General features: G+C 36.5%; 1 protein-coding gene across 1 annotated transcript in view; it reads left to right on the top strand.

Annotated features, from left to right (window-relative positions):
- Window positions 1–4,192: 4,192 nt before the first annotated feature.
- LOC136863267 (acyl carrier protein) overlaps window positions 4,193–13,713 on the top strand; it is a 71,948-nt gene continuing 62,427 nt past the window's right edge. The window contains exons 1-2 of the mRNA XM_067139652.2: window positions 4,193–4,466; window positions 8,458–8,565. Coding sequence (XP_066995753.2) covers window positions 4,308–4,466; window positions 8,458–8,565 — 267 coding nt within the window. The 5' untranslated portion in view covers window positions 4,193–4,307. The remainder of the gene's footprint in view (window positions 4,467–8,457; window positions 8,566–13,713) is intronic.

The raw sequence follows: 13,713 nt of genomic DNA, 5'->3' as shown, positions 1-13,713 counted from the left end.
CCATAGCATTTATACACATATCAGAACTTACCACAATAATTTTGACTTCTGGTGTTAATCATGAGATTAAAAGTCATTGTTCTATTAGAGTTTTAAAATTCTTCAAGTGCTGCTGTCAGGAAAAGGGCGTGGTCAAAACATAAAAGTCTTATTTTGTCTACTTAAATATTCGGTGTATGAATAACATAAATATTTTGACCCAAACATGTTTACATTTTAATTTCAATATATATAATTTCAGATTATATTTCATTCATACCTTGCACTAGAATTTTCAATAAAAAATCAGTGAGGGGAAATCTATTCTTGTACGTCTGCAACTCTTATGTTATGTAAATGAAAATTCTCTGTAATCTATTCTTGGACCTCTGCAACTTTCATGTTATCTAAATATAAATACTCTGTAATCTATTCCTGTACCTCTGCGATGTTTATGTCATGTAAATGTAAATACTCCGTAATCTATTCCTATACCTCTGCAAATTTTATGTTATGCAAATGTAAATACATTCAGAATTAATTCTCTGTAATCCTCATATTGATGATGTACATATTTTATATATTGTATGTGTTTATATGCTCAACCATAACTTCAGAGACTTATTTATATATTTTACAGAATTAGAAATGGTATATCAACAAAAGCCTCGAAGTCTGTATACTTTGCCGTAGTTCAATCGCAACTGCAATATGGAATTAACAGTTGCAGTGGAATACTTGATTCACACTTGGCTCAGGTAAATACATGCCAGGACTAGGGTACATTCTGAAAGTCATGTACAAAAAGCTACTGATGTTTCCAACATATGAACTGTTCCAGCAAAGCATGGTATTTAACATACGGCAGCTATTTGTGCAGTCAGTGACCCTATACATGCATAACAATTTAAAGCTCTTCAGCAAAGAACACAAGTCAAAAATTTGCACTAGGCTGCAGGACAGAACTGGAATAAGTATACCACGCCGGAACACGTTACTTGGACAAATAAATCTAAGTTGTTTAGGGTCACGGATATACTCGTGGACGTGATCACTGGCAATCAGATTACCCTGAGGAAAAGGCTATTCACATGGCTCATTAACAATTATTACAAAGTAGATCAACTTATAAATTTCCATTATAATATTTAAATCAACTAGCACAATACTCCTCTCTACTAAGAAAACAACCTTCTTCTTAACTCATGTTCTTCCTTTCCAGCTTCCTGTTTATTACACCAAATGCAGAAAAAAACTGTTCATAAAATTAATGTAGTCAAATATCACCAAAATTATAATGGAGTAAACTATATTCACTAGATATCATGATGTACATAATCTAGCTATTGTATTTTTGAAGCCCACACACAAGTTTACCTTTTGTGGGATTCACACTGTATCTTTTACTACCTCTGTATGTATATGTAAGATATTGATTGTGAATAAAAATGTTTAAAATAATAAATAATGATAATGATAAATATATACACGAACTATATTTTGATATGTAAGTGCCCGCCAGTATGCAATCCCCTGTACAATTCCTATGTATGAGCCAGTAGGTTCGTTGGAATTAATTGAAATTATGAATGAATGAATGAATAAATGAATGAATGAATGAATGAATGGATGAATAATGGTTCCTACTTGTCAGTGTTTAAATGTCAAGCTTCAGATTATTTTGGAAAATATATATTTGATGCTCTCATGTGGAAAATATGATTCCACCTAAAGAATTATTCAATGAAAGTTAATTTAGGGGTAATTAATATCCAAAAATAGAAACGGAAAACTAAAGTGAAAGTGTTAATTCAAGGATGTTTGCAGGGAACTATAATACAAACAGGTGTTTCAGGCATCCTTGTGCTTGTAATGCTATTTCTCTTTGAGGCATATCTCCATTTTATGCTAGTTGTTCTACAGTGAAACAGATATTTGATAGTTAATTTTTAAGTAGGCTGAATCTCAACAATATCAGAATTCATCAGATTATTTTTTCATAGATTTCAACGTAGTGTTCTCAGCTTTGTGTCAGCTTGTTAGTTGTAGTTGGAGGCAATAAATGATTTCTGAATACGAAAATAACTTTGAAGTGATTTCCTGAAATGAAGGCTACAGACAACAGAAGAAGTATAATTAGTGTTAGTGACAAAGTAATCGCGAGAAATTGCTTTGAGCCGCTCCTAAGTTTTGTCCTTTTCTACAGGGAATTTGTGAAATGACAAGTATCCCTTCGTTCTTTTCCTGTTCGAAGTACAGAAAGGCGCACAACAATATCACATATTCCAAGATTTGTAAATACGATTTAGAAAATCAAATCTTCACACTACACAATAAAAAATAAACTAATTAGCGCATAACTGTTAACTCCAAGCCAACAAGCACCTCATTGCGAACACGTTACCAACACTTACAACAGTAAAACAAAATAAATGAAACTGGAAATGCAGTAATTTGCGTAATTGGCCCTCCTGTCAGTGACTAAGGAGGGCAGCGCTTCAGCGGCATTACGGCGAAACTTTCCAATTGCATCTTTATGCTGGGCTTCACAAGCGATTGTCAAGGCCGATATAAGGAGCGCAGCGAGTCATCCAGTCGGCCATTCAGGAACCGATGCAGCGATCAGATGTGACGGAATGTGTATAATAGTTTTTTTCGCAAGGTTTGTGCGGCAGCGAATGCCGGGGAGTTTGCCATGCTGAAGAAGTCTAGTTGCTCATTCCTGTGGCTATGCGCGGAATGTAAAGCTGATTTTTCAATGCTTAAAAATATTGAAGACGTGTTAAAGGCGATATGGGAAGGGATTAAAAATCTGAAAGTGGCAATAAAACGGGCAGTCGTAGAGGAAATAAGACAAATTATATACCAGTCAGAGCAGGAGGTAATGAAAAAAAGATACGAGGCCTACCATCGCGTCCCTTAGACAGTGAGGAAGATTAGAAGATATCAGGCTGAAAACAAAACAAAGATTGGCACCAGATCCGACCAGAAAAAACGATAAGCGTCCAAGTAACCGGTACAATTGTGTCGGTATTGGGAAAGCCAATAAATCAGCAAGGCAATTCGCAAGAAATCGGGAATACTACACTCGACACACCAGGAGTTGTCAACTGTCAATTTGTGACCACTGAAAAAGGACTCTGGCCCGAGTTTGTCAAACCTAGTCGTACATGTAGACCAAGTATCGGTATTAGAGGGTCAAAACAAACCTTAGATTGTAACCTCAAGACCGCTCATAGGGTTGCCTATTTGTACGTCGATATTATCCATCAAATGACAGAAACGAAGGACCTAATAAAATACCTATTTGTACGTCGATAGTATCCATCAAATGACAGAAACGAAGGACCTAATAAAATACCTAAAGTATGATGGAATTACCAGATTTATCTTGTGTGGTATACTTAGACCAAGGGAATAAACATGGCGTTCATCAAGGTGGGGTTATATTTTAACCACCTGTCCACAGTCAACCGCGCAGATTTCTGTTCTCTAGGACAAAGAGAAAGTCCTATACCGCAAAACATACGAAAATGAACGAAGATTATGTGAAAATGAAGACTTCTCCTTACAGGAAATCAAACTACTGCCACAATAGTAGGATATCGTACAAAATTTCTAAAACTATATGGCCCATGTGGGCCAAAAATTATTTTTAGGAGGTCTTAGCACAACTTACCAACGCTTAAAGTTAAAACATTATCATCCTTTTGGAGGTTTGTCAAACATGCCCATTGGACTGAAGCAATTACCATGTAAGTAACTAAAATTTTGTGTTATTTAGATTGTTGTTTTATCCGATTGCTGTGTTCGATTTATAGTTTTGCTGGTGTAAAATTCTCCATGTTAATTAACTGAACTGTCTCTTAATGTGAGATTTTGTCGTTGTGGGCTCTATATAATAATTTTTTTAAAAAAAAACGATGTGCTAGGAGAATATTACATTAAAAATTAATAGTCTGCCTCTACCTCTGATAGATCCCGAAAGATTATGCGGAGCCCTGGACATCCTTGCATCACTGCGATATGTATGAAAGTTTCCAGTTAGGGCTGTGTAATCCAACATGTAACGACTAGTATTACTTTCAACTAACTTTCAAGGTAGGTTTTAGGATGATGGGTGGACACTGCTCTTGTTAGTTCCAGTCTACTTGTACAGTAGCGTTGTTGGCAGTTATGATGTATGCACATGATCGATCACTTACGCGTACTTTTGTGTATCTCTGGGAATGCTATAAACTTTGGCAAAGAGCATGGTGTGCCGTAACTAACAACTCGCGTGAAATTCGTTCGTATAGGTTTGTGTTCACGTACGGTTTAAACAGGAAATGGCAGCGATAGTACGTTACATGAAAGTTCTTCTACCACGAAGTTCCTGTATTTTAAGAGCAGTAGTTCCTAGAGCAGCTGTTACAGGACTTCATCACAATGATCTCCACACTTATATCAGGAACCGTACCTTTTCTCGTCCTCTATTAAAGGCACAGGTACGAATTGTGTATGAAGACACTTGTACTAATGGGGAAAAATTCTGGTTTGGCTTTTTTTTCTGGTTCGGAATTTTCTTTTATTAACAGCCTATGCATGTTAAATTTTCATGACGAGTAATTTATTTTTATGGATTCATAAATTTTAATAGGTGTACCGGTACTCTTCATTGTTTACCCTACATTTCTTAAAGCAAAATCGCTCTTCTTTTTATTACGCCCGATGATACAGTTGCGAAGGTGGAGGGGCGTATATTTAGGTCCCATTCAGTAAAGACAATGTTGAGCGCTTTTGTTTGCACTTTTTTTTTATGTAGCCTACTGGTACTTGAATAGTCCCATATATACTCTTAAGACAGGCTGTTATAGTTACCTGCATATATCAATATGCATGTCTGATGTCCCATTCCCCTGAAATGAACGAATGGTAGACATTAAAAACCCTGTTTGCCCCTTGAATATATCATCGTATTGATGTGTGGGGGAATGAGGCTAATGGAGAGAATGTTGTAGCTCCTGCAGTCTAAGAGAAGACCTTTAAGTTTAGTATGCATTGACTCATATGGAAATTATGCTGTTTCCGTCTCCAACAATCTGCCTATATAGTATGTTAGCCCTGTATAACACTCGGACTAATGACCTAGATGTTAGGCCCCTTTAAACAACAAGCAACAACCTATAACACTCGCGTTCTGTTCCGTAGTTTGTAGGCTAACAGTTAAAACCGTACTATAAAGTATAAATAGGATTTGTTTATGCTACATAAATTACATACACAATTATAAACTGTTCTTATAATTGCTCTGTTAGGTAATTTTCTGAAATTCTACTTGCATTTCATTTTCGTGGATCAGCCGCATAATATTTTCAACTCTGCTCTAGGTTGCAAGTTCGTCACCTAATGTTAAAGTTCATTTTCAGAGGAAATTTCCAACAATATTTTGTTACTGATAGTAATTGAAGGGACATACATTAAAATAGCATTATTTATTTTCATTTTTATTTTATCATATAAACCCAGACAATTATGTCCTGTACTACAGGTTGGATAAGGGTATTGTTATATGTATATGAAAAGATAATGTTTTTGTCTTAATGATAAGATTGATAAAGCTAGGGATCAGTAGATTTTTTTTTCTTACCCTGGAGGAAAAATAATTCATCAGAATGAATATGCTGAATCTAAAAGTCACCAACTGCTAGTTTAACTCTTACATTTTATGTTTATATTTTTAACTTGATTGTTGTTGAAAATTTGAATTATTTGTTTACCTAGTCTTTTCTTAAATTATTTCAATGAACTTCGTATTATGATGTTTCCTATCTTTAAAAGCTTCACTCAAGCTTAATCATATTTTAAAATCATTTCACTCCATCTCTCCACTGACAGCTTAGATCACTGCTTCGTCAAGCAGCTCATTTCCTTACTCCCAAGTCTTCCCAGCCCAAAGTTTACAACATTATTTTAACACTAAGTTACTCTCTTGTCATAAATCACCCATAACAAATCTTGCTGCTTTCCTTTGGATCTTTCCAGTTCTCATATCAAGTAATCCTGTTGTGGGTCCCAGGCACTGGAACCATACTCTAATTGGGGTCTTACATACCCTCTCTTTTTCATCCTTTCTGCAACTGCTAAATACCCTCATTACCATATGGATCTGTAACCTTTATTTACTACCTCATTAATGCGATTAACCCATTGATCATCATTATTTCATTAACTATTACCCCAATGACGATCCTTCCTTATGTTAACACCTTGGTACTTACAGATATCTCCATGAGGTACTATCACCCCATCAATACAGTAATTAAAACTGAGAGGATTATTCCTCTTGGTGAAACTTACAACCTGACTTTTCATTTTGTTTACCATTATACCGGCAAGGTCTTTTCATAGTCGCTCACAATCCTGTAAGTTATTTACTACTCTGTACACTATAACATCATCTGCAAAAGCCTATCTATGACTCCAGTTACATACTGATATAATTTTTATATATATAAGAAAACATAAATGTCCAATAATACTGCCTTCTGTCTGAATCATTACTGTGCCAGATTATGTTTCACATACTCAAATTTTCTGAGTTGTATATTGTCTAGTTAGAAAAATATTCACTAAGAAGTGAAATTGTCCACTGTTAGAGCAAGGGAACGGAAACCTGCATACCGTATCATGAAAGCCTGAGAAATGCTTCCTGCTTTAAGATTTTTCTCTTCAGAAACTTGCTATAATACCTCACCGCTGTAGAATTCCACAAACCTTATTAACATTTCTCCATTATGTCTGTTTCCTTCCTGTTCATCACTCACAGCTCTCAAATTTTCAGAAGAAATGACCAAATGTGAATGGAGAATATGTAACTGCTACAAATGAGCACCAAACGAGCAATTCCACACTTGTAAACTTAATTTGATACAATTTGTTTGAGAGTTCCCGTTGTGGTGTTTCACAAATACCTTATTTTAACTTAGAACGTGATAAACTTGGAAAAACATGTCTTAAATAAGCAAAGATCTTTGTTAGTTCCAATATTATCTGCAACGAGAGCATGAGATCCTTCTTGGCGTACACTAGTTTAATATGATTTGCTCTTTTCTGAGACGAATTCCTTTCTCTCTTCCTATTCCTTTATATTGTTATGATTTCCTATATTGTGACTAGTTCATGAAAATATAAAAAAAATATGGCCTCTTATCATATTCCTCTTTCAGTCCTACTACAGAGGCCGGGCCGAGTGGCTCAGACGGTTGAGGTGCTGGCCTTCTGACCCCAACTTGACAGGTTCAATCCTGGCTCAGTCTGGTGGTATTTGAAGGTGCTCAGATACGTTGGCCTTATGTTGGTAGGTTTACTGGCATGTAAAAGAACTCCTGTGGGAAAAAATTCCGGCACCTCAGCATCTCTGAAAACCGTCAGTAGTAGGTGGTGGGACGTAAAAACAATATTATTATTATTATTATTATTATTATTATTATTATTATTATTATTATTATCTTACTACAGGGACATTGTTTTATCTATGACAGGGATTGTCACTCGCCTGTTTGCCTGCGCTGAGAGCTTATCTCCCGGCAAGCAAACTTTGCTGTAATGTGCTTCTCAGCAGCACAAGTTTCCCTCCTTTTCAGCCTGCTGAGTGCTTTTATCAGCGTAAGGTTTAGTTTAGTCAAGTGTTTATATGTTTCGTGCTCAGTGTGTTGTTCCAGTGACATTTTCGTTACATGAACATGTGTATGTATATAATACCTTCATAAATTACAGGTAATTTTGTTCGAAAACACACTATGACTCGGTGCCGGGTGAGCACTGGCCGCATTACGGCAAAGTGCTTGGCGGGAGAGAGGCTCGCAGTGGAGGTGACTGGGTGAGTGACAGTCCCCATTATAGATAAAACAATGTCTCTGTAATAGGATAATAATAATAATAATAATAATAATAATACAAATATTATAAGGTGATACTTCAAGGAAATTCTGCGACCCTGTGTGCTTCCATTTCTGGTGCAGCTCAGCAATCCCATTTTCCAGTTGGATAATGACTGGCTTACATAGTACGGTTATCTCGGCCTGCTTTCATGTTGTCATCATGCTTCCTTGGTCAGCACAGTCTCCAGACTTCTCGTCCATTGAGAACGTTTGGGACCATATTAGACAGCAACTTCGGCCAGTGGCAACTGCGGCAGATTTAGAGGGTCTGTTGTGCCAGCTGTGGCAAGATCTTCCTCAGAACGTTCATTGTCTTTATGCCTCCATGTCCGACTGTACTCCAGCACCATATTGCAAGTGTTTGTTACCCTGCAACGAATGCTTGCTGTGGTACAGTATTTCATTGTTTTATTTTTATGCTACTATGTCTTGTGCCTGTACCCACTTACGTACCCCTGTGATGGCTCCTTCATGGTGCATATAACTTATATATTTTTTACATGTGAGTGGACTTTATAACATTTATGTTGATTTTCTCTGATGACCACCTTTTCAGAATGCTGATAGAGTTCGGTGTTTTTCTGATGAAAAGCTTAGCAGGGACCAGATCCGTGAAAGGGTCCTTAAGGTGTGCAGAACATTTGACAAGGTGGTATCTGATAAGGTATGTCAGCTTTTTATTTCTCAATTGTTTGCATTTATGATGATTGCAGCTGGACATTTTTACAGTGTATGGGAACTCCTTACTTTAGAAGTTATTGGTGATAAAATTGAGTCCTCAGTTGACGAGCTATATATGAACTTACCTCGAAACCTATTTCGAGGTTCCTTTGCAGGAATGTAGGAATGTGCACCTTGTGGGAAAGCCATACACAAAAAACAAAACAAGCTGCAACCTTCAAATGTAATGTTATGAAATATTTACAGATTTTTATGAGGAAAAGCAGTTAAAAGCAGCAAACATACACACTATCATCAGCTTGATGTGGTGAGTTGGGCAGTTGGAGTGTGAAACATATATAGCAGTGTCTTGTTGATCAAAAAATGAAGAAACACTTTTAAAGCACCAAGCATAATACTGTAATGGACAAGAGTCTTTTTACAGCACTCTTTTTATAGCTGCTTTTATGTCTGTAGGCAGTATTTCATGTGCACTACCAAGTCCATAGGATGCTCCTTTGTATGGTTGCTTGCAAACCATGAATATTTGATCATGACCCTCAACTACAGAGGGGAATATTGAAAATGAATAAAAGATTGGATTTTAAGAATGCTGTGTGTGAAAAATCTCAAAGCAGATGTCTTCACAAGCTGGCAGAATTTCTGTTAATCAGTGGTTTGATTTCACTGCTGAAAGGAAACTTGTCTTGTTACTGTAATTTTTTTTTTTTTCATATTACTGGAGGGGAGGATCTGGAAAGTATTATGATTAGAGGCGTGTCTTTGAAACGGCCTGTATCACTAAGTGATCCAGGGATGGAAAAGATGGGTGCAGTTCTTCTCAGTAAATGAGAAACTTCTTTGAACCATACTCACAGTTCTTTCTTTCCCATATTCCGTGATTTGGTGACAGTGATAGGTATATTTTCAACCTTGAAAATTTGTTTCTTAAACTAATGGGCTGACATTTTGTGTAGTCTGCTGCACCACAACAAATAATTTTAGTTAAAGGAATGTATCTATGCTAATTGTGATCACTATGATGTAAGAATGAGTTAATGCACTGGCTGATTGAGTTCCCATCTCTCACTGCTTCTTACTTACATACAGTCACTCCCATAAATATTTGGCCACTGATAAAATCTGCAAAAAAGTGATGACAATAATGCACCCATGAGCCGAATGTGAAACCAAATGTGTCCAAGTTATGAAACTACATTTGGTTGCTTAGGCCGAAGAGGAATCACGGAACATTGATGTACAGTATGCTGTAAAAGAAAGGACGTAGTGGACATGGGTGAAATGACACGCCTCAAATATATTGGGTTACCCGAAAAGGCCGGGATTGTCGTTGTGTTCATTGATAGAGACAGGGCAGATAGCGTTGCAAAACGTTCAGTTCAGGAGTGCAGTGCCGCGAGACACGTCGTGCAGAAATCATTTGCTGCAGTGTTGCGGAATGGTATTAAATGGGGTGCAAAATACAACACAGTACCACTTTTAAAGAACGCCAGCTCGTGATATTCCATCGTGCTCGAGGTAAATCGTATAGAAAGATATCGCAGATGCTTAACATAACCAGAACAACAATTGGAGATATAATAAGACGATGCAAAAATGAAGACAGAATTAAGTCAATTCCCCAGACAGGCAGACCAAGAAGGCTGACACAACGAGAGGAGCGGTTGTGCTTCAGAATGGAAAACGAAATCTGAAAATTAGTGCTCCGAAACTGGCAGCAGCAGTTTTAGAGGAGTGTGGAAAGAAAGTGGGTACTGATACCGTGCGAAGAGTACCGCGAAGGAATGAGTTATTTCGGAGAAGAGCTAGGAGGAAACCATACATTAGTGCAGTAAATAAAAACAAGCGGCTAGAGTTCACAAAATTCTTCGTACGCAAACCCAGTGCTTGGTGGGAGGATGTGTTATTTGTTGATGAGTCAAAGTTCAACGTCTTCGGGTCCGACGGAAAGCAATTTGTGTGGTGGAAACGTCATGAGGAACTGAGAACAAGCAATTTACAAGCAACGGTAAGAAATTGTGGAGGAAGAGTAATCGTGTAGGGATGTGTAGCATCGAACGGGGTTGGTGCACTGAGTTTCATTGAAGATACTTTGACAAAAAAGGGGGTATTTGGCTATCCTCAAAAACAATTTGCGACAATTTGCAGAACAACTTGGTATACAGTGTACTTTCATGTTCTATCAAGATATCGACCTCAAGCACAAGTCGTGAACTTATCAGGGAGTGGCTGTTGTACAACTCCCCGAAGGTCTTGAAACTCCACCACAATCACCCGACCTGAACCCCATCGAGAAGGTATGGAGTCAAATGAAGGCAGCTCTGCAATTGCGGCGGCCGAGTTCCTTCAGGGACTTGAAGAGGAGACTGCTACAAGAATGGGCGGCATTAAGCCCTGATTATATCAAGAAAGTTATTGCCAGTATGCCGAATCGACTGGAATAGATCCTAAAACATCAAGGTGGACCTACAAAGTACTGAATGTGTAACGTTGTTGTGAATTATGCAAGTTTATGATGCTTTTTGTATAGTGGCCGAATATTTTTGAGGTGGCACTGGAATTATTGCTTTTATTTAATGTACGACAGAGGGCGTAATAATGACTGTCAGAAGATTTTGAATTACATCTCAATGTTTGTTGTATTAAACATTATCATAGTGTAAGAATAACTACCCAATAAAAGTGTGTGAAAAATCAGACTGACCGAATATTTATGGGAGTAACTGTAGGTAATGTCTGGTTTGCTTTTATTCCATACACAAATTTGTTTTGATTTGTGTTATAAATTGAAGAAGCTGCATGGTCCACAAATCGTGCTCAAGCTGTGTCCACCCCTTCTTTTTTCCATTTTGAAATACGTGAAGCAAAGAGATATTTTCATGCTTCTGATTCTGTACTTTTTTGTAAAGCACTTACATAATTCCTTCTTTCATTTAAAAGTTCTTTGGGAATACTTAAGGCCCCCAGTCTGAAGTTTTTGCCTAACATTTTGCTGTGCTCTTCTTGCTTCTGCTAAATGATAATATACATTTTTATACATCTTTCACCGTTTCCCTTTTTTTCTTTTTCTTTTTTCTTGTCATGTCAATGTCGGAACCAAATAAGAAAATCCATGGAAACTGTATGATGGAAAGTTGCTGTAAAAGCTAGAAATGGTACAAGAAGAGCTTTATATTCCACCATAGTGCAAGGAAATCTAAGTAAAATTGAGGGGAAACTATCATTTTACAGGGAAAAAATATACAGGTCAAAGGAATAGCTGACGAGGAAACGGAAATGCAAGGATGATCTTGCAAACAGAATAGGGCAAGACAAGCACATGAAGCTCCTGTATAGCATTGTTCAAAACAAAGAAATGATATCAGTACCATCGATACTAGAAAGCTTCCAAATGGAGAGGTAACTAGAAATGAAAATGAAATATTATAGGAATTCGGTAGATATTTGTCACCTATTGAACTGTAATACAAATGATGACCCTCTAAACACTATAAACAACAGTGCAGGAAGTTTGACCTTGTTGGAAGTGGAGACATCAATAAGTAAAATGAAAAAAAAGTCTGCTGGACTGGATGAGCTCAGTGTGGACATGATCAAAGCACTTGCAGAACCTGGAATACAGTGGTTTTACAGAGTACTAAATAAAATTTGTGAAGAAAATGATATTCCCAGTGACTTGAGGCAACGTCTGATCATTCCACTATTTAAGAAAGGTGACCGAAAGAAGTGTAATAACTATAGGTTAAAACATATACAAGTCCATCCTGGAGAGAAAAATCAGAAAATTTGTTGAACCTAAACCTGAAGGAAGAACATAATGGATTTCGAGCGGACAGATCAACCCTAGACATCATTTTTTTGACAAGAATGCTTGCAATGAAGTCAAATAAATATTAAAATTTATTTATTCCACCTATTCAATACATAGAGATTTTAATTAAGAAATTAAATCTTGCATAAAATTATAGGGATATGTTTAACCCTTTAATTAAGGGCATCTTCAGCCTTAATCTCAATCTGAAAGGTAATTAATCAGGTATCTGATTGTATTAAAATTACATATGAATGTGAGGATGATGTTGGAAATGTGCTTCAAATGGTGAGCAAATGGTTAACAATAGTTATGATATTCTTAGAATGAAGCCTTAATAAAGTCTTAAAAAAACAAATAGTCATAAATTTATACACTTTCTTGAAAGTCCTTGTTTAAAAATTGGTAACAAATTGGTAACTGGTAATTTTATAAGAACGTAAATTGTTACGTTAAACTTTGTAAAGTGGCGTCCTGTGTAGGTTGAGGGCGTTAGAATAATGATAAAAGAAAAAATGTAGTTGATAATTCCAAATGGAGTATTAAAACATATGAAAGTTAGTGAAGAGACGTTACCGTTGCTCACTTCAAGTGAAGTTTATAATAAAATTGTTACGTTGGAACAAGTAAAGCGGGGCCTTGTGAAGGTTGAGGGTGTTAGATAAAATTATCGGGTTTTGAACAGTTCAAGCGTCAGGATAATGATGAAGAATGTAGTTAATAAATCCGAGTGGATTTTAAACACAATTTTAAAAAATAGTAAAGAGACGTTTCTGCTGCTTAGAACAAGTGGGGTTTATAATAATATAAAAATGGTTAATTGTTGTAACTCTCGTGTGAAGAGATAAAACTGTAGTCTTCTAAAAGCATGAGTGAAGAAGAGTGCTTGATGGTAAGCAGCTGTGTTAAATATTAGCTGGAAGGAACAATTGAAGTCTCTTGTATATAGTCGTAAGGGAAATTAGGTTTGAAGTCTGTAACAATAGGAGAAATACTTGTTAAAGAATGAATTTGAATGAAAGGAGAGTTCAAAGAGAAATCGAAGTGTGTAAAAACGCTTACCTCTTTTTTAATGTTGAAATTGGTTAACGTAAAGATGAGTTGGAGAGAAAACGTTGTGTGTAATTTCATTTATTTTTAATTGTAATAGTGTTAAATAGTTGATATGGTAGCGTTGAAATGACTGATCATATTTAAGTTACTGGTGTTACAGAAGATGTGAGATTAATGGAGGAGAGGGTTGAATGTAGGATGTTAAAAGGTTTGTTTTTTTCACCTATTCAATACACCTATTCAATGTATTGAATAGGTGAAAAAAAC

The sequence above is a fragment of the Anabrus simplex genome, chromosome 2 (genome assembly GCF_040414725.1).
Source record: "Anabrus simplex isolate iqAnaSimp1 chromosome 2, ASM4041472v1, whole genome shotgun sequence".
Lineage (NCBI taxonomy): Eukaryota > Metazoa > Arthropoda > Insecta > Orthoptera > Tettigoniidae > Anabrus > Anabrus simplex.
Note: the sequence above shows the minus strand (reverse complement) of the source record. Positions and strands in the feature narration are given on the sequence as shown.